Source organism: Tachyglossus aculeatus, chromosome 1, assembly GCF_015852505.1.
Source record: "Tachyglossus aculeatus isolate mTacAcu1 chromosome 1, mTacAcu1.pri, whole genome shotgun sequence".
In the NCBI taxonomy this organism is placed as follows: Eukaryota; Metazoa; Chordata; class Mammalia; order Monotremata; family Tachyglossidae; genus Tachyglossus; species Tachyglossus aculeatus.
The window spans coordinates 158,644,547-158,665,911 of NC_052066.1; the positions used below are offsets into that span (position 1 = coordinate 158,644,547).

The 21,365-nt window shown below is 46.0% G+C and overlaps 1 protein-coding gene and 1 long non-coding RNA gene across 2 annotated transcripts in view; one reads left to right on the forward strand and one right to left on the reverse strand.

Moving 5' to 3' along the window:
• Positions 1–689: 689 nt before the first annotated feature.
• LOC119932649 lies at positions 690–3,700 on the reverse strand. Its single transcript, XR_005452397.1, has 3 exons — positions 3,684–3,700; positions 1,110–1,274; positions 690–847 (listed from the first exon to the last, which is right to left on the reverse strand). It is a non-coding gene; the product is annotated as an uncharacterized LOC119932649 (long non-coding RNA).
• A 4,913-nt stretch (positions 3,701–8,613) lies between these two features.
• Positions 8,614–21,365, forward strand: part of NRDE2 (NRDE-2, necessary for RNA interference, domain containing) — a 66,035-nt gene continuing 53,283 nt past the window's right edge. The window contains exon 1 of the mRNA XM_038746509.1: positions 8,614–8,694. Within this exon, the coding sequence (XP_038602437.1) occupies positions 8,622–8,694 (73 nt within the window). The 5' untranslated portion in view covers positions 8,614–8,621. The remainder of the gene's footprint in view (positions 8,695–21,365) is intronic.

The following is a 21,365-nucleotide window of genomic DNA, read 5'->3' on the forward strand; positions in this document are numbered from 1 at the left end:
TCCCCACCCTCCCGCTGATGTCTGAGACTGCAGCTCTGCCTGTGTGGATGCTTGCTGGATGGGGCGCTCCCACAAGTAGGCAGGTTAATTAAGTCTCTGAAAAAGATCAACCTCGTTTTGAGCACAGACTAGACTACTGTTTTCATGAGGTATAGCAGGTGCTGTTTTCTAGATTTCATTCAGAATCACAGCGTTAGCGGATGTGCAAGAATTTTCTTTTCTCTCTTCTGTTACTAATTTAAACCTCACATGGAATAGACACCCAATCCCAATAGTCAGGAGAGTGAACTGTTCTAAAACAGGGAGCCTTCTATTAAGACATTTTACTCATTCTTTTTAAGGAGATATGAGGTAAACTTCCCTTGGAAATTTATACTACGATTCAGTTTTTTTAATCTACTTTTAAATATCCTAAAAGTACTACGTACTTAATAAGGCTTTTATTTTCCTTATTATATCTTCCTCAATACAGGCTCCCTGTACCTCCTATCTCTCCCCTAACTGAATTTGAAGGATTAATAGCAACATCCTAACCACAGTTCTTTCCCCTGAAAATGGATTGGAGACATATTCTGTGAGGAAAAGTCAAAATACTTGTTCATCCTTAATATCAAAATCTGAGAGAGATTTATCAGCGTTCCAATCATTTGATACTAGTAGGAAAAGTTTTCAAGTTTGTTTCAGTTAGCATATGATTAAATACTTATTTTTTTCTGATGGACAGGTCGACTCCCATCTTCTCTCAGAATGTCCTGGTCCCCAGACTTTGGTTTGAGTCCCCATCACTTCTCCCTTGCCCTCTTCTTCACTGGTGCAGCTCTCTGGACTGAATCTCTCCAGGAGGTATCTAAAAGGTAACTCGATGTCATAGCAGAGTATGACAAATAACACAGTAGCTTCTTACCTTTGTTTTGGATTCCTTGAGGATATTAAAATTCCTTCTTAATTTCTTCTCACAGAGAAAAAGAAATCTAAAAGTTGGTTTAGTCATTCAGAGTTCCCAGAGACCCAGGTAGAAAGTCAGTCCCTCCCACCCATAACCATATGTCATTCCTTCCCTGAGAGACTTTATAACATAATCTCCCTCCAATATGAAGAATTTCTCCTACTCTTTGGCTTGTCACTGCTGCCACTGGGATCTCCCTGGCCGGCTTGGTTTAGGCTCCGGTTTGGCTGGTACCGGTGGTGGTCAGGACTTTCAAGGTGGTCTCCTCCCTCCTCTGCTGCTTCTCCTCATCTCCTGGAGCCATGGGTGAAGTGGGCACTTCAAATGTCTACGTTTGAACAACAAAGCGACAACAGGGCTTTCCTAGGACACGGCAGGAATTCCTTTTCCAAAGCCATTATTAATTCCTATTGCTGGAAGACATGCAAATTTATTTTCTCTCCCTTTATATTGATCAAAAAGTCCCGGGGACAAGGATCCCAATTCCAGTAGTCAGGAGAGCATGCGAGGCAATGAGCGGTGGGGCGCGATTCAATGTGACAATTAATTTCCTTTCTAAGTAGATATGAAGTATAGACATTTTCACAAAAGTTCCGTTTTACCAACTTAGTTTTCCCATCCCTGTGGGGTGGAGAAATTCACACTGGCAAGAAATACACTTTGCAAAAGAGGATCCGGCTTGTACGAGATGAAAACTCCCTCAGGGACCGGGCGTTGAGGCAATGATTTCTTTCTTTTAGAGACAGACACCTCCCTTTCTCTTCTCCAACAGACCCGGGGTCCACAACCTGACTTGAGCCTTCATCCTCCCCTCGGGACCCGCATTCTCTGAAATAGTTCGCTTCAGGAGAGACCAATCCGAGGGACCCAACAGAGTAGTTGGAACTAACATTTTCAAGAAACGGTTTTGTGCTTAAAAAAAAAAAAGACCCTCCACCCCCCGGGGGTCACTTTAATTATATTGATGGTATTTGTTGAGTGCTTACTACGTACCAAGACCTGAGGGAGATACCGTAGGTACATCCCTCCCGCAAATACTGGTCTTGTCAACTAAGGGAATTCTGGGGTTGTAAGGAAGGGGCTGGAGTGGAGTCAGGAAGGCTTTGGGATGGTTTCCCTCCTGAGGCTTGGGTCTTCGGGTTGTGTGGTGTTGCAGTGGAGTCAGGAAGGCTTCTGGATGGTTTCTCTCAGGCTGTGAAGGGTCCAGGAGGAAGCTGGAGCTGGCTCGGCTGGAGCGCTGTCGTCCTCAAATGGTGGGGTGCTGTGGAAGCAATGATTTTCACTCTTATTTTAGGGGAAAAAAGGGAAGGAGGAGAAATGGAAGTGGCTGGAGAAAAAGGAGGGGAGGCAAAGAGGGGAAAAGTGAGAGAAGGGGTGCCCGGCATCACCCTCCTCCCTGCCACTCCCTCCCCTGCATTGCCACCGTCCTCCCTGCAGCGGGCTTCACACCGAGGATCAGGGGGCACCTAGTGGCAGTGCCAGCGTGGGTTTAGACCTTCCGTCCCACTGCCTCCGGCCTGGTCCCTCACCTCCCTCCTTCCCGGGTCCCCTCTCACCAGGCTGCCCCTGCTTCCCCTCCCCACCCCCGCCAACTGCAGGAAGGGGCCGCAGGGACAGAGGCCACGCCTCCAAAGGCAGATGTGATTGCGTCGCATCAATTCTCCTTCTTGGTCCACCTGCTGAGCCTTCACTTCATTTTTTCCCCCAGATCTGGGATCACTCATACTCTCCTGGCTGTATGTGGGAAACAAAAAAGTTGCTACCAGCAGATTTGGAAGTAGAAAAGCAAAGGCAGGTGTAAATGCACTGACATTCATCATGGTGACAACTGCCAGCTCCCAGGGCCACCCTGAGGACCTCCCTCAAGCCCACCCTTCACAGGAATTAGTGCATTTCTACCTCCGGGCCCCCCGGCACTTACCTCTGTTCCTACCAGCGCCTACCACAGACAGGCAAGATCCAGCCAGCATTAGCAACACCCCAATGTAAATGTTTTCAAGTTTGTTTCAGTTAGCATATGATTAGATACTAATTTTTTTCTGATGGACAGGTCGACTCCCATCTTCTCTCAGTGTGTCCTGGTCCCCAGACTTTGGTTTGAGTCCCCATCACTTCTGCCTTGCCCTCTTCTTCACTGGTGCAGCTCTCTGGACTGAATCTCTCCAGGAGCTATCTAAAAGGCAACTCGATGTCACAGCAGAGTACGACAAAGAACACGGTGGCTCCTTACCTTTATTTTGGATTCCTTGAGGATATTAAAATTCTTTCTTAATTTCTTCTCGCAGAGAAAAAGAAATCTAAAAGTTGGTTTAGTCATTCAAACTTCCCGGAGACCCAAGTAGAAAGTCAATCCCTCCCACCCACAACCATATTTCATTCCTTCCCTGAGAGACTTTATAGCCTAATCTCCCTCCAATATGAAGAATTTCTCCTACTATTTGGCTTATCACTGCTGCCACTGGGATCTCCCCGGCCGGCTTGGTTTAGGCTCCGGTTTGGCTGGTGCAGGGCTGGTCAGGACTTTCAAGGTGGTTGGTCTCCTTCTTCCTCTGGTGCTTGTCCTCATCTCCTGGAGCCATGGGTGAAGTGGGCACTTCAGGTGTCTAGGTATGAACACAAAGCGACAACTGGGCAGGACACGGCAGGAATTCCTTTTCCAAAGCCATTATTAATTCCTATAGCTGCAACACATGGTAATAATTTATTTTCTCTCCCTTTATATTGATCCAAAATTCACGGGGACAAGGATCCCAATGCCAGCAGTCAGGACGGCATGTGAGGCATTCAACGACGGGGCGCTATTCAATGAGACATTTAATTTGCATCCTAAATAGATATGAAGTAAGGTCATTTTCACAAAAGTTCAGTTTTACCAACTTAGGTTTCCCATTCCTGTGGTGTGCAAAAGTTCACACTGGCAAGAAATACACTTCGCAAATGAGGATCTGCCTCGTACGAGACGAAAACTTCCTCAGGGACCATGTGTTGAGGTAATGATTTATTTCTTTTAAAGACAGACACCTCCCTTTCTCTTCTCCAACAGACCCAGGGTCCACAGCCTGACTTGGGGCCTCAACCTCCCCTCGGGCCCCGCTTTCTCTGAAATGAATCCCTTCAGGACAGACCTCTCCGAGGGACCCAGAGTAGTTGGAACTAACATTTTCAAGAAACGGTTTTGTGGTAAAAAATAAAAATAAAATACCTCCACCCACCGCGCGTCAGTTTAATAATATTGATGGTATTTGTTAAGCGCTTACTATGTGCCAAGGACTGAGGGAGATGCCGTATTCATTCATTCACTCAGTCACTCGATTGTATTTATTGAGTGCTTACTGTGTGCAGAGCACTGTACTAAGCGCTTGGGAAGTACAAAGGTACACCCTCCCGCTTCTTCGGCAGTTTGCTTTTTCCTCAAATCAGGTCTGGCAGTCGAGTCCTTTCTGAGAATGCTCTTCTCCCATGTCGACAGCTCCCTCCCCTCCCCCGCCCCCCACACACCTAAAATGCCGAGGGGCACTGTGAAGGAATCCTTTTGAATACCGCTTTAGACCTCCATCATTCCGTAAAGTCACTTCGAACCTTTGAAAAACCAAACGAGTAGCATTTACCAAGAGGAGGGCTCACAGAGTTGGGGCTGGGACGTTTCGTTCTTGTCGGCCAAAGCTGCCCCCCGCCACCTCCCGACCCCTCCGGTTCTTCCTAAACCTGCCGTCGCCCCTCAGCCTGGCTTCGAGGGAGCCCGCGGCTTGCTTGCCCTGCCCGCTTCTCCCGCTCCGTCCCCACTGCTCTCCGCCTCCCCTCCGCTCTGCCCCTCCTCAGCTCAGCCTCTCCTCAGGTCTGCCCCCACCAGCTCTGCCCCCCTCAGGTCTGCCCCCCCTCAGCTCAGCCTCCCCTCCGCTCTGCCCCCCCTCAGCTCTCTCCCCTCAGGTCTGCCTCCCCCCATCTCTGCCCCCCCTCAGCTCTGCCTCCCCCCATCTCTGCCCCCCCTCAGCTCTTCCCCCCCACAGCTCTGCCCCCCCTCAGCTCAGCCTCCCCTCAGCTCTACCTCCCCTCAGCTCTGCCCCCCCTCAACTCTACCGCCCCCCCCGCTCTGCCCCCCCTCAGTTCTGCCTCCCCTCAGCTCTGCCGCCCCGCAGCTCTGCTCGCTGCACAGGGAGAAACGGCGCCGCCGCCGCTTCTTATAGTCGCTGTCTGAGGGAAGCGCGGGGCGGAGCCAAGGGTTTCCCGCGCTTTGGCTCTGACTGCAACCTCCACCCATTGCAGCTCAGGGAAAGAAAAAAAAAATCTCCTCAGGTTTTCTTAAAGGCGTGCGTACCCATGAATTCCTAATTGTGGATTTTTATGTTGCAATAGAGATAATTTTGAGACTGTTGGGGAACTTTATTAATCTTCCCTTGGGGGAGATCTTTTTCCTCAGGATTTTTTTTAATTCGATACAATTTTTTAATTGTAAGAAAAATGATGATTGCAGTGTTTTTAATTAATTCATTCAATCAATCGTATTTATTGAGCTCTTACTGTGTGCAGAGCACTGGGAAGTACAAGGTGGCAACATATAGAGACGGTCCCTACCCAACAGCGGGCTCACAGCCTAGAAGGGGGAGACAGACAACAAAACAAAACATATTAACAAAATAGAATAAATATGTACAAGTAAAGTAAATAAATAAATACAGTAATAAATATGTAACATATATGCAGGTGATGTTGGGAGGGGAAGGAGGTAAGCTGAGGGGGAGGGGGAGGAGGGGGAGAGGAAGGAGGGGGCTCAGTCTGGGAAGGCCTACCTCAGGTTTTCTTAACAGCGTTCATACCCGTGAATTCCTGTGTGGATTTTTATGTTGCAATAGAGATAATTTTGAGCCTGTTGGGGAACTAAATTAATCTTCCTTTGGGGGAGATCGTTTTCCTCAGGATTTTTTTTAATGTGATTAGGTTTCGATAAAGTTCTGTAAGAAAAGGGATGATTGCAGTGTTTTTCCTTTCTTCTAAGTAACGGAAAAAGAAAAAAAAATTCCAGATTGCCTTAAAATGAAGTCTTCCAAAAGATGACTTCCATAGAGACCAAAAGGCTAGAGACTCCTTCTTTGGAAAATTGTTAAGGCCTCAGTGACCCAATCGGTCATGGGGAGGTCAGGCCGGTGCCCGAGTGACCCAAGGAGTCACGGGGAGGTCAGGCCTGTGCCCGAGTGACCCAAGGAGTCACGGGGAGGTCAGGCCGGTGTCCGAGTGACCCAAGGAGTCACGGGGAGGTCAGGCCGGTGCCCGAGTGACCCAGTGGGCGGAGCCAATGCTGTCCTTCGGCCCATTGGAGTCTCCTTCCCCACAGACTACCCCAACTGGGAAAAAAAACCACCCTCATTTCCTACCTCTTGTCTTAAACCGATTAATTCTGCCTTTGGATAGCAAAATAAAAATGCTGCCGACTTGTACTTTCCAAGTGCTTGGTACAATGCTCTGCAAACAGTAAGCGCTCAATCAAAACGATTGAATGAACGAATCAATGAATGAATGAATGAACCCCTACAGCTCACTAATGTATGTCTGATGCCAAAACCCATTATTCAGGATTCCACCAGACCGTTGTAGGAGATTTCTGTAATGAATACTTTCATCTAACCAATCATAATAAGACTAATAATAATAATAATAATGGCATTTATTAAGTGCTTACTATGTACAAAGCACTGCTCTAAGTGCTGGGGAGGTACTAAGGGGATCAGGTTGTCCCATAGGGGGCTCACAGTCTTAATCCCCATTTTATTCATTCACTCATTCATTCAATTGTATTTATTGAGCGCTTACTGTGCGCAGAGCACTGTACTAAGCGCTTGGGAAGTACAAGTTGGCAACATATAGAGACGGTCCCTACCCAACAGTGGGCTCACAGTCTAGAAGGGGGAGACAGAGAACAAAACAAAATACATTAACAGGAGAAAAGCAAGCAGTCACCAGGTGAATGTCCAGTAGGAACCAATGATTATTCTCATGTTTCATCAGAATGTCAGAATACTCATACCTTTTTAAAAATATCTTCCTGTAAGTCTGGTTTCTGAAATCTTTGGGTTGTGGGGGGGCAACGTGATAATGAATTCTTTCTCTTCATTAAAACCAGAATTGAAAATACGGTTTATGTGAAATGTTTTACCGTCATACAAGAGTCACATAACTTTCATAAGCTCAATAGTGAAAAAAGAATGTTCAACCAGTCTTTCCACAAAATGAAGAAGGATTTAATATTTTACGGCTATTCTACAGGTCCCTCTGTACGGGTCCCTTCGGAGCCGGCAGAGAAAAAAAAATCCCCAAATCCCAACTTGTGAAAAAGCGGGGGCATATTGCCGGCTTGTCTGTCCAAGGGTATGATTCTTGCTTGGGGTGCGAGAGGTCCTGGGTTCATGTCCAGGATGAGCCCTACATTTGGGGGGAGCAGCATGGCATGGTGGGTAAAGCATGGGACTGGGAGTAAGTTGGCAATGGGTTCTAACCTCAGCTCTGCCATGTGTCTGCTGCGTGACCTTGGACAAGTCACCTCACTCCTCTGGGCCTCAGTTATCTCATCTGTAAAATGGGGGTTGAGACTCTGAGCCCTGTATAGAACGGGGACTGGGTACGCCAAGCTAGCTCTCTTCCTCCCTTCAAGGCCCTACTGAGAGCTCACCTCCTCCAGGAGGCCTTCCCAGACTGAGCCCCTCCATTCCTCTCCCCCTCGTCCCCCTCTCCATCCCGTCTTACCTCCTTCCCTTCCCCACAGCACCTGTACATATGTATATATGTTTGTACATATTTATTACTCTATTTATTTATTTATTTGACTTGTACATATCTATACTATTTACTTTATTTTGTTGGTCTGTTTGGTTTTGTTCTCTGTCTTCCCCTTTTAGACTGTGAGCCCACTGTTGGGTAGGGACTGTCTCTATATGTTGCCAATTTGTACTTCCCAAGCGCTTAGTACAGTGCTCTGCACACAGTAAGTGCTCAATAAATACGATTGATGATGATGATGATGTCTCCCCCTTTTAGGCTGTGAGCCCACTGTTGGGTAGGGACTGTCTCTATATGTTGCCAATTTGTACTTCCCAAGCGCTTAGTACAGTGCTCTGCACATAGTAAGCGCTCAATAAATATGATTGATGATGATGATGATGTCTCCCCCTTTTAGGCTGTGAGCCCACTGTTGGGTAGGGACTGTCTCTATATGTTGCCAATTTGTACTTCCCAAGCGCTTAGTACAGTGCTCTGCACATAGTAAGCGCTCAATAAGTACGATTGATGATGATGATGATTTTATTTTGTTAGTATGTTTGGTTTTGTACTCTGTCTCCCCCTTTTAGACTGTGAGCCTACTGTTGGGTAGGGACTGTCTCTATATGTTGCCAACTTGGACTTCCCAAGCGCTTAGTACAGTGCTCTGCACACAGTAAGCGCTCAATAAATACGATTGATTGATTGAATTCTGTCGAAGCGTCACGGTGAGATGGATCCGCCCACCAGCCTCGCGTTCACCGCCCCTCGTCCGGCCACGTGCCTGCCGCCGCCCAATCAGTGGGCGAGAATGCTCAGCCCGGTGGAACTACGTTTCCCAGGGTGCACCGGGCTGGGCCAACGTCTTCTCTGGCCGCCATTTTCCACCCCCCCCCGCGTGACGCACCAGCGAGCGCGCGCCGGCCCCATGGCTCTATTCCCGGCCTTCGCGGCCGCCGGCGAAGCCGCCGAAACCTCCGCCGGCGGCGCCTCACGGCGAGGTAAGTGGAGAAGAGAGGGTGGACCCTCGGCAGGAAGGGAAAGGTCGAATACGATCGATTGATTAATTGATTGATTGATTCAGCCCTGCTGAGAGCTCACCTCCTCCAGGAGGCCTTCCCAGACTGAGCCCCTTCCTTCCTCTCCCCCTCGTCCCCCTCTCCATCCCCCCATCTTACCTCCTTCCCTTCCCCACAGCACCTGTATATATGTATATATGTTTGTACATATTTATTACTCTATTTATTTTACTTGTACATATCTATTCTATTTATTTTGTTTTGTTAGTATGTTTGGTTTTGTTCTCTGTCTCCCCTTTTAGACCGTGAGCCCACTGTTGGGTAGGGACTGTCTCTATAGGTTGCCAACTTGGACTTCCCAAGCGCTTAGTACAGTGCTCGGCACACAGTAAGCGCTCAAGAAATACGATTGATGGTGATATTTATTGCTCTGTTTATTTATTTTACTTGTACATATCTGTTCTATTTATTTTATTTTGTTAGTATGTTTGGTTTTGTTCTCTGTCTCCCCCTTCTAGACTGTGAGCCCACTGTTGGGTAGGGACTGTCTCTATATGTTGCCAACTTGGACTTCCCAAGCGCTTAGTACAGTGCTGGGCACACAGTAAGCGCTCAATAAATACGATTGATGGTGATATTTATTACTCTATTTTACTTGTACATATCTATTCTATTTATTTTATTTTGTTAGTGTGTTTGGTTTTGTTCTCTGTCTCTCCCTTTTAGACTGTGAGCCCACTGTTGGGTAGGGACTGTCTCTATATGTTGCCAACCTGTACTTCCCAAGCGCTTAGTACAGTGCTCTGCACATAGTAAACGCTCAATAAATACGATTGATGATGATGATTCTCCCCCTCCTCCCCCTCCCCATCCCCCCCGCCCTTCCTCCTTCCCCTCCCCACAGCACCTTGTAAACATGTTTGTACAGATTTATCACTCTGTTTTACTTGTACATATTTACTATTCCATACATTTTATTTTTGTTCTGTTTTGTTGTCTGTCTCCCCCTTTTTACTTGTACATATCTATTTATTTTATTTTGTTAATATGTTTGGTTTTGTTTTCTGTCTCCCCCTTTTAAACTGTGAGCCCACTGTTGGGTAGGGACTGTCTCTGTATGTTGCCAACTTGGACTTCCCAATCATCAGTCGTATTTATTGAGCGCTTACTGTGTGCAGAGCACTGTACTAAGCGCTTGGGAAGTACATATTGGCAACATATAGAGACAGTCCCTACCCGACAGTGGGCTCCCAAGCGCTTAGTGCAGTGCTCGGCACACAGTAAGCGCTCAATAAATACGATTGATGGTGATATTTATTACTCTATTTTACTTGCACATATTTATTCTATTTATTTTATTTTGTTAGTATGGTTTTGTTCTCTGTCTCCCCCTTTTAGACTGTGAGCCCACTGTTGGGTAGGGACTGTCTCTAGATGTTGCCAACTTGGACTTCCCAAGCGCTTAGCACAGTGCTCGGCACACAGTAAGCGCGCCATAAATACAATTGATGGTGATATTTATTACTCTATTTATGTATTTTACTTGTACATATCTATTCTATTTATTTTATTTTGTTAGTGTGTTTGGTTTTGTTCTCTGTCTCCCCCTTTTAGACTGTGAGCCCACTGTTGGGTAGGGAGCGTCTCTATATGTTGCCAACTTGGACTTCCCAAGCGCTTAGTACAGTGCTTGGCACACAGTAAGCGCTCAATAAATACAATTGATGGTGATATTTATGACTCTGTTTATGTATTTTTACTTGTACATATCTATTCTATTTTATTTTGTTAGTATGTTTGGTTTTGTTCTCTGTCTCCCCCTTTTAGTCTGTGAGCCCACTGTTGGGTAGGGACTGTCTCTATATGTTGCCAACTTGGACTTCCCAAGCGCTTAGTACAGTGCTCGGCACACAGTAAGCGCTCAATAAATACGATTGATGGTGATATTTATTACTCTATGCATTTTACTTGTACATATCTATTCTATTTTATTTTGTTAGTATGTTTGGTTTTGTTCTCTGTCTCCCCCTTTTAGACTGTGAGCCCACTGTTGGGCAGGGACAGTCTCTGTGAGCCCACTGTTGGGTAGGGACTGTCTCTATATGTTGCCAACTTGTACTTCCCAAGCGCTTAGTACAGTGCTCTGCACACAGTAAGCGCTCAATACATACGATTGATTGATTGAGCATTCCTCCTTCCTCCCCCTCGCCCCCTCTCTCCATCCTCCCGTTTTACCTCCTTCCCTTCCCCGCAGCACCTGTATATATGTTTGTACATATTTATTACTCTTTTCATTTATTTATTTCACTTGTACATATCTATTCTATTTATTTCATTTTGTTAGTATGTTTGGTTTTGTTCTCCGTCTCCCCCTTTTAGACTGTGAGCCCGCTGCTGGGTAGGGACTGTCTCTATATGTTGCCAACTTGTACTTCCCAAGCGCTTAGTACAGTGCTCTGCGCACAGTAAGCGCCCAATAAATACGATTGAATGAATGGAGGTGAGAGTAGGCACCCCAAAAAGGGACGACGTGGCTTAGTGGCCAGAGCCCGGGTTTGGGAGTCAGAGGTCGTAGGTTCTAATCCTGGCGCCGCCATTTGTCAGCCGTGTGACTTTGGGTAAATAATAATAATAATAATGGCATTTATTAAGCGCTTACTATGTGCAAAGCACTGTTCTAAGCGCTGGGGGATACAAGGTGATCAGGTTGTCCCACGTGGGGCTCACAGTCTTAATCCCATTTTACAGATGAGGTAACTGAGGCACAGAGAAGTTAAGTGGCTTGCCCAAGGCCCCACAGCCAAGTGGCGGAGCCAGGATTCGAACCCATGACCTCTGACTCCAAAGCCCGTGCTCTTTCCACTAAGCCACCCTGCTTCTCCGATCACTTCACTTCTCAGCTCTTAGAACAGTGCTTTGCACATAGTAAGCGCTTAACAAATGCCATTATTATTCTCTGGGCCTCAGTTACCCCCTCTGTAAAATGGACATTAAGACTGTGAGCCCCACATGGGACAACCTGATTTACCTTGTATCTACCCCAGTGCTTAGAACAGTGCTCGGCACATAGTAAGCGCTTAATAGCATCATTGTTATTAGTAGTGACAATATACGCTGGGGAATAGATAAAGTGCAATCATTTTTTTTTTTCAACAGGAACGGGCCTATTCGCCAGGGTGAAGTAGACACTCCATCCTTACCTGCCCACTTTGACTTCCTTTTCATGGGCTCCAGGAATCTGCTTAAGCCGAACTTTGACCCTCAGTGATTTTTTTTTCTAAAATGCCCACGCGTGCAACTGCCTGGTTCTGTGCCAGACAGTAAACGGTACCAAGAATAAAACTGAGGTGCATTATGGCCTGGTGTAAAGAGCACAAATCTGGGCGTCATCAGGACTTGAGTTCTAATTCCTCTTCCACTACCTATCTGCTCTGTGACCTTGGACATTTCACTTCTCCGGACCTCAGTTACCTTATCTATAAAATGAGGATTAAGACTGGGAGGACTTTGTGGGACAGGAATTGTGTCCAACCTGCTTAACTTTTATCTACCTCAGTGTTTAGTACAGTGTCTGGCACATAGTAAACGCTTAGCAAATACAGTAAAAAAGAAAAACTTGGCAATTTTCCATCTGCTCTGAAACATGCTTTGTCCAGTCCAGTAAAGGGTCATGTTCAAATAGGTTGGTGAATGTTAAAGTGCTGTTGTGCTTATAAACAAAAACAAAACCTTTGAGTATGGGTTGGGAAGAGGCTATATGCAGTACTGGGGTTAGCGGATAATAATAACGATGGCATTTATAAAGTGCTTACTGTGTGCAAAGCACTGTTCTAAGTGCTGGGGAGGTTACAAGGTGAACAGGTTGTCCCACGGGAGGCTGTCTTAATCCCCATTTTACCGAAGAGGTAACTGATGCACAGAGAAGTTGTGACTTGCCCAAAGGCACACAACTGACAATTGGTGGAGCCGGGATTTGAACCCCTGACTTCAAAGCCTGTCCTCTTTCCACTGAGCCACACTGCTTCTCCATGGATGGGAAGGAGATGGAGAGGCAGAGGTGGGGCAAGGAGGAAGTGGGTGGAAGGGGCTAAGTGTAGAGGAGGAAGGAGATGGGGGAGAAGGATGTGGAGGAAGTGGGTAGGTGTAGCTGGGAGGAGGAGATTAGGAAGAAAGAGATGGTGGAATGTGGGGTGGGTGGAGGGGGGTTCCCCGTCTAAGAAGGAAGTTACAGGTATGGAATCCACAGTTTACACATGAGGAAATTGAAAAGTTCAGTGATTTACCTATGGTCAAATAAGCATCCATGAGCCACAGTTGGAATTAGAACCCCAGTCTTTGAGAATAATTGTAATAAAAATTCTAATGGTATTTGTTAAGCATTTCCTGTGTGCCGGGCACTGTCCTAAGCGCTAGGGTGGATACAAGCAAATTGGGTTGGACACAGTCCCTGACCCACGTGGGGCTCACAATCTTGGTCCCTGTTTTCCAGGTGAGGTAACGGGGGCCCAGAGTGGTGGGATAGTTTGGATAGGGCTGGGTTAAGCAGGGAAACAGGAATGGAGAGGCAAGTTTGAGGAGGTCGTTAATAGAAACTGTTGGCAGGACCCTGTACCAGCGTTGTGTACTCTACAAAGCACTGTGCTTAAGGATTGTGCCTTTAGAAGTAAACAGCAGGTCCTCTGGCTATGAAGGAGTTTCTAGCAGCAGAATCTGGAATCTAGGGCTTGTTCTGTCCTAGTTTCTGCCCATTCCCAGCCCGATACTATCTGTAGCACAAGGAGGCTGAGCTAGAAGGAACTGGTTTCATTCAATCACATTTATTAAGTGCTTACTGTGTGCAGAGCACTATACTAAGCGCTTGGGAATGTACAATAGAGCAATAGTGACAGTCCCTGCCCACAACAAGCTCACAGTCTAGAGGGGGGAGACTTACATCAATACAAACAGACATCTGTCTCTGTCTGTCTCTCTCTAAATATATATATATATATATATATATATATAAATAAATTAAAACACAGATATACACATAAGTGCTTTGGGGCTAGGAGGGGGGAAGAGCAAAGGGAGCAAGTTAGGGCGAGGTAGAAGGGAGTGGGAGATTAGGAAAAGTGGGCCTTAGCCTGAGAAGCCCTCTTGAAGGAGATGTGCCTTCAGTATGGCTTTGAAGTGGGGGAGAGTAATTATCTGGTGGATTTGAGGAGAGAGTGTGTTTCAGGCCAGAGATAGGACATGGGTCAGTGGTTGGTGGCGAGACAGGTGAGATCGAGGCACAGTGATAAGGTTAGCACCAGAGGAATGAAATGTGCTGGCTGGGTTGTAGAAGGAGATAATTCAGATGAAGTAGGAGAGGGCGAGGTGATGGAGTACTTTAAAGCCAAAAATTATGATATTTGTTAAGTGTTTACTATGTGCCAAGCACTGTACTAAGTGCTGGGGTGGAATACAAACATATTGGGTTGAACGCAGTCGCTGTCCCATGTAGGGCTCACAGTCTTGATCTCCATTTTACAGAATAGGTAACTGAGGCATAGAGAAGTTAAGTGACTTGCCCAAAGTCACACAGCAGACAGGTGGTGGAGCCAGGATGAGGACTCATGACCTTCTGACTCCCGGGCCTGTGCTCTGTCCACTACACCATGCTGCTTCTCTAGCTTCTGGCCATTTATGGTTTGGTACCCAGTCACCCTCCCACCTGAAGTGGGGTTTGAGGGTTACCTAAGTCTTTAGGTACTGAACACCCACCAAATTAGCATTTATGTAGCTTTAAACTCATGCTTTCACTTACCTGTGGTTTATTTTGGTGTCTGTCTCTCCTGCTAGATTCTGATCTCCTAGGGCATGCCTAGTAATTACTGTATTTTTCCAAGCGCTTAATATAGTGCCCTGCACAGAGTAAACCCTCAATATTAACCCCTTTCCTGTTCCAGCTACTTACCTGCTGTGTGACTTCACTTAATTTCTCTGTCATCATCTATGGAATTTATTGAGTGCATACTACATGCAGAACACTATATTAAGTGCTTGGGAGAGTACAGTATACGAGTTGTCAGGCACTTTCCCTGCCCATAACGGGTTTACAGTCTAAAGGGGGAGACAGTAATATAAATAATGTGTGATATGTAATTTAAAGATCTGTACCTAAGTGCTTTGGGGTTGAGGTTGGGGCATATATGAAATACCCAAAGTTACAAATCCAAGACCCTCAGTTCCCTCATCTGCAAAATGGGGATTTTATACTTGTGCTCCTTCCTACTTAGACTGTGAACCAGGGCTTGGGAGTCAGAGGCAGTGGGTTCTAATCCCGGCTCTGCCATGTATCAGCTGTGTGACCTTGGGCAAGTTGCTGCATTTCTCTGGGCCTCAGTTCCCTGATCTGTAAAATGGGGATGAAGACTGTGAGCCCCCCATGGGACAACCTGATTACCCTGTGTCTAATCCAGTGCTTGGAACAGTGCTTGGCACATAGTAATTGCTTAACAAATACCATAATTGCTAGAGAAGCAACGTGACTCAGAAAGAGCACTGGCTTGGGAGCCAGAGGTCATATCCTGGCTCTGCCACTTGTCAGCTGTGTGACTTTGGGCAAGTCCCTTAACTTCTCTGGGTTTGTTACCTCATCTGTAAAATGGGGATTAAGACTGTGAGCCCTATGTGGGACAACCTCATCACCTTGTATCCCCCCAACGCTTAGAACAGTGCTTCGCACATAGTAAGCTCTTAACAAATGCCATCATTATTATTATTAGGGATCTGATTATCTTGTATCTAATCCAGCACTTAGAGTGTTTGACACATAGTTAGCGCTTAATAAACATGCCTCAGGACACATTCCCTACTCACAATGAGAGATAAGTGCTTTGGGTGACTGGAATGTTGGAAATTACTTGGAGACCCCTTTTTCAAAAAGTGAGAATTTGGCAAGGCTTTGAAGATGGGGAGAGCTATACTTAGATGGGAATAGTAGGGAGGAGTTCATGCTGGCAGGAGGAGCAGCATGGGCAAGGGAGGTTCCGCAAAAGCACTATTCCTTTATGTCCAGCGATTCTGCTATTTGGCGAACCCCTTAAAAGATTGGTGGCCACGAGCCTGGCATAATGAGCCGACTCAATGCTTTCCAAGTCCTTTAAATGTCTCTTTGGCCTGTACTAGCGAAGAAGGGGCAGGTAGGGGAAGCAAGAGAGTTGAATCTTCCTCTTGCTTCCTTCCATGATCCCCCGCCCTCGCCACCCCCACGAATCCCCAGATCTCCTATCCTCTCCTCCATCTCCTCTTGCCGAGCGAATGTGGTCATGTCGCCACTTCGGGAAGGAGCATTGTGCTAGGAAACCCTCTCATTTCCTACCCAAACCAGTTGGAGTGCAAAGTTTTCACCCTGCACATTTTAAAACGAAAATCTAATTTTGTTTTCTTCAGAGATTCTAGGGCACTTTAAATTATGAAATGTAAGATTCCCAGCAAATATTGTAAGCACTTCAGCTGCCATGGCATCAGCCCCAGGGAGTGAGCTGTGAATTTGAGCTGTGCTAAGGAAGCCTCCATTTATCAAGCCAGTTGCACCCTGTTGGACTGCAAAGTTTTGACTGCAAATTTTAAAATAAAAACGGGAAACACAGCACCTGTATATATGTATATATGTTTGTCCATATTTATCACTCTATTTTACTTGTACATATCTATTCTATTTTGTTAGTATGTTTGGTTTTGTTCTCTGTCTCCCCCTTTTAGACTGTGAGCCCACTGTTGGGTAGGGACTGTCTCTATATGTTGCCAACTTGTACTTCCCAAGTGCTTAGTACAGTGCTCTGCACACAGTAAGCGCTCAATAAATACGATTGATTGATCCTGTCCCCCAAGTAGTGTGATGCCAGTGCTGTTTCCGCCATTTTCTCCACTGTCTCCCACCCTGCCCCTGCCAGTCAGATGCTGACTGGGGTAATAAATCAGCCCTGTGGGAACCCATAAATGAGCATAATTCAGTGCTTTTAACTGGTGGAATATGATCACAAAAGATTGTCCCGAAGCCATAATTTCTTGTGGTGGGTTTAGCAGGCACAAAGCTCTCATATCTCCCCAGGGGGGTCAGAAGTAGGGAAATAAAAAAAATGGGTAGTGAGAAAGGAGTTGGGATGGAATTAAGAGTGTGAGCTGGGGAGTAGTGGGAGAAGAGAGGAGATACAAGGAGGAAAGAGCTAATGGAAAGTCTTATAGCCAAGTGAAATAAGATAATAACAATTATGATAAAGTAAACCTCTACACTTCCTGTTCACCTTGCTCTTTAACATTTTCACACTTTCCTTCCTAATCCTAGAGGCTCTTACCACAATAGGAGCAGTATCAGTGAGTATGGTTACAGCACCACAACTTGGCTAGAATCTGTCCTTTCCCCTCCATTCAAACTGCTACCACGTTAATCCAATCACTTATCCTATCTCGCCTTGATTACTGTCAGCCTCCTGTCTTTCCAGTTTCTACAGAAACGTTCAGTCCGTGTTTTGTCACTGCTCAAGAAACTCCAGTGTTTGCTCATTCATCTCCACATCAAACAGAAACTCCTCACCATTGGCTCAAAGCATTCAAAGCACCTTGCCCTCTCCTACCTCATCTCTCTACTCTCCTACTACTACCCAGCTCGCAGCAGTGAGCAGGGAATGTGTCTGTTAATTGTTGCATTGTACTCTCCTAAGTGCTTAGTACAGTGTTCTGCACACAGTAAGCGCTCGATAAATATGATCTTTTAGACTGTGAGCCCACTGCTGGGTAGGGACTGTCTCTATATGTTGCCAACTTGTACTTCCCAAGCGCTTAATACAGTGCTCTGCACACAGTAAGCGCTCAATAAATACGATTGATGATGATTGATGATGATGAACTGGCATGAGCCAGAAGTCAGAATGCAGCTCCACAGGCAACAGCAGCAACCCTTAACAGCACAGGGTTGTCCCCATAGCTCCAAATCCTCCTTCTGCTGAAATTTGTGTTTTTTGTATGTGATGTCTGCTGAAGTCTTCTCCCCAGACCCTAAATCTCATTAGAATCCAGTTCTGAGCAGATAGAAAAGTCCATTTGACAATAAAAAGAATAATTTTGGAGAAAAAAAATTCTTGGTGCCTTGGATCTGTGACCTTTGGGCATTTGGTATTCATCATACCCATAATCCCACAGTACTTATGTGCATATCTGTAAATTATATATTTTAAATTTATTTATATTAATATCTATCATCTCCCCCTCTAGGCTGTAACCTTATTGTGGGCAGGGACCGTGTCTACCAACTCTGCTGTATTGCACTCTTCCAAGCACTTAGTAAAATTCTCTGCACATAGTAAGCACTCAATAAATGCCATTGATTGATTAACAAATACCACAATTATTAGTCAGCTTTGTGCTTCCCCAGTCTAGCCGCAAGCTGAACCTCGACAGGCCTCTAGATGGCCGCAGCTTCAGAGGTTGAAAATTGGTCACCAATGACCTCCTGCTTGCCAAATCCAACGGCTCATACTCTATCCTAATCCTCCTCGACCTCTCAGCTGCCTTTGACACTGTGGACCACCCACTTCTCCTCAACACGCTATCTGACCTTGGCTTCACAGACTCCGTCCTCTCCTGGTTCTCCTCTTATCTGTCTGGTCATTCTTTCTCAGTCTCTTTTGCAGGCTCCTCCTCCCCCTCCCATCCTCTTACTGTGGGGGTTCTCCAAGGTTCAGTGCTTGGTCACCTTCTGTTCTCAATCTACACGCACTCCTTTGGTGACCTCATTCGCTCCCACGGCTTCAACTATCATCTCTACGCTGATGACACCCAGATCTACATCTCTGCCCCTGCTCTCTCCCCCTCTCTCCAGGCTCGCATCTCCTCCTGCCTTCAGGACATCTCCATCTGGATGTCTGCCCGCCACCTAAAACTCAACATGTCAAAGACTGAACTCCTTGTCTTCCCTCCCAAACCTTGTCCTCTCCCTGACTTTCCCATCTCTGTTGACGGCACTACCATCCTTCCCGTCTCACAAGCCCACAACCTTGGTGTCATCCTCGACTCCGCTCTCTCATTCACCCCTCACATCCAAGCCGTCACCAAAACCTGCCGGTCTCAGCTCCGCAACATTGCCAAGATCCACCCTTTCCTCTCCATCCAAACTGCTACCCTGCTCATTCAAGCTCTCATCCTATCCCATCTGGACTACTGCACCAGCCTTCTCTCTGATCTCCCATCCTCGTGTCTCTCTCCACTTCAATCCATACTTCGTGCTGCTGCCCGGATTATCTTTGTCCAGAAACGCTCTGGGCATATTACTCCCCTCCTCAAAAACCTCCAATGGCTACCAATCAATCTGCGCATCAGGCAGAAACTCCTCACCCTGGGCTTCAAGGCTGTCCATCACCTCGCCCCCTCCTACCTCACCTCCCTTCTCTCCTTCTACAGCCCAGCCTGCACCCTCTGCTCCTCCGCCACTAATCTCCTCACCGTACCTCGTTCTCGCCTGTCCCGCCATCGACCCCCGGCCCACGTCATCCCCCGGGCCTGGAATGCCCTCCCTCTGCCCATCCGCCAAGCTAGCTCTCTTCCTCCCTTCAAGGCCCTGCTGAGAGCTCACCTCCTCCAGGAGGCCTTCCCAGACTGAGCCCCTTCCTTCCTCTCCCCCTCGTCCCCCTCTCCATCCCCCCATCTTACCTCCTGCCTTTCCCCACAGCACCTGTATATATGTATATATGTTTGTACATATTTATTACTCTATTTATTTATTTTACTTGTACATATCTATCCTATTTATTTTATTTTGTTAGTATGTTTGGTTTTGTTCTCTGTCTCCCCCTTTTAGACTGTGAGCCCACTGTTGGGTAGGGACTGTCTCTATATGTTGCCAATTTGTACTTCCCAAGCGCTTAGTACAGTGCTCTGCACATAGTAAGCGCTCAATAAATATGATTGATGATGATGGAGGGTCACAGGGGGAGGAGAGCAGGCGGAAGGCAGGAAGTAAATGTATTTAAGTGATTCATCAAGTGCCATATGCCTAATAATGCCAGTCTGCTGCCAAACTCTTCAAAAAACCCACTGTCTCCATTTTTACTATCAACATAAAGGGATGATTTCATTCTCTTAGGCCAAGTATGTACTGTGCATTGGGCCAAAATTTATTTCTGAGTCATTTGTTTTGTGCTGCTGTCTGTCAAAAGTAATTATTCATTTAACATTCTTGAATAACACCACTAGATTATTAAGGAAAAGTTAAAAAAGAGAATTATTTAGATTCAGAATGAATTTTGGGAAATCACCTAATCCACTCCCTTGTGTAAAGCAGGGTTATATTTAGACCATCTCAGACAGGTGTTTTTAAAGAAATAGATTTTCAGAGCTACCTTCAATCCCATTCAGTATTCAACAGCTCTCACTTCTCCAAGTCTTTCCGAGAAGAACATGGCCTAGTGGAAAGAGCCCAGGCCTGGGAGTTAGAGGACCTGGGTTCTAATCCTGACTCTGCTGCGTGTCTGTTGTGTGACCCCGGGCAAGCCACTTAACTTTTCTGGGCCTCAGTTATCCCATCTGTTAAATGGGGACAACTGTAAGCTTGTTGTGGGCAGAGAATGTGTTCATTGTTATATTGTACTCTCCCAAGCCCTCTACACACAGTAAGTGCTGAATGAATATGATTGAATGAATGGGATTAAATCATACCCCCTCCCTCTTAGACTGTGAACCCCAGATGGGACAGGGACCGTGTCCAGTGTGATTAAGTTGTACTTATCCCAGTGCTTAGAACAGTGCTTGGCACGTAGTAAGTGCTTAATAAGTACTATAATCATCCTCATCATCATATTCAGTCAGTGGTATTAAGCATTTATTGTCTGTCGAGCAGTGTACTAGGCACTTGGGAAACATTGGGAGCAAGACATTAAAATAAATTACGGATATGCCTGTAAGTGCTGTGGGGCTGACGGTGGAGTGAATATCAACTGCTTACAGGGTATACATCTTCAGCAGACATCTTGCTTTTTCTGAAAATCATTACATTTTAGTGATTTCTTCTGTAGGCTGATTAAAGTTCTTTTAAGTTTCAGATCTGTTAGGTCTCTTTCTCAATCTCATAAGGTTTTCTGTAGTTTCTCCAAGTTTTCTATGTCCTAGTTGAGTTTCAGAGGCCAGAACTGGTCTAACTAATGGTGAGTTCAGTGGGAGAATTACGGAATATATTATGCATCCTGTTATACATGTTTTTTTTCTTTAACAAAAGCACTTCCTTAGCTAATACATTTTTCAACTGTTTTCATGTTTAGCCATTCCTTTTCCCTTTTGTATTTATGCAGTTTGTTTTTCTTCCCAAGTGTTCTATCTTGTGTCCTTATGAAACTTCTTTCGTGCCATGTCTCCAATTTTCCAGTATTACGTTAAAGTGGGGAGCGGGCCAGCCTATGGAAGACAGGTTTGGTATTTAATGACACCTGAAAATGTAATAAGTACATCTTTACGCAATATCCTAGGCCTGTTTAAGCTTATGGAGAGATGCAGTGGAAAACTAGTCACAGTTCCCCAGAAGGATAGTCAGTCAGTCAACCAATGGTATTTATTGAGTGCATACTGGGTGCACAGCACTAAATTAAGCCCTTGGGCGAGTAATCAATTAATTACATTTATTCAGTGCTTAACCTGTGCAG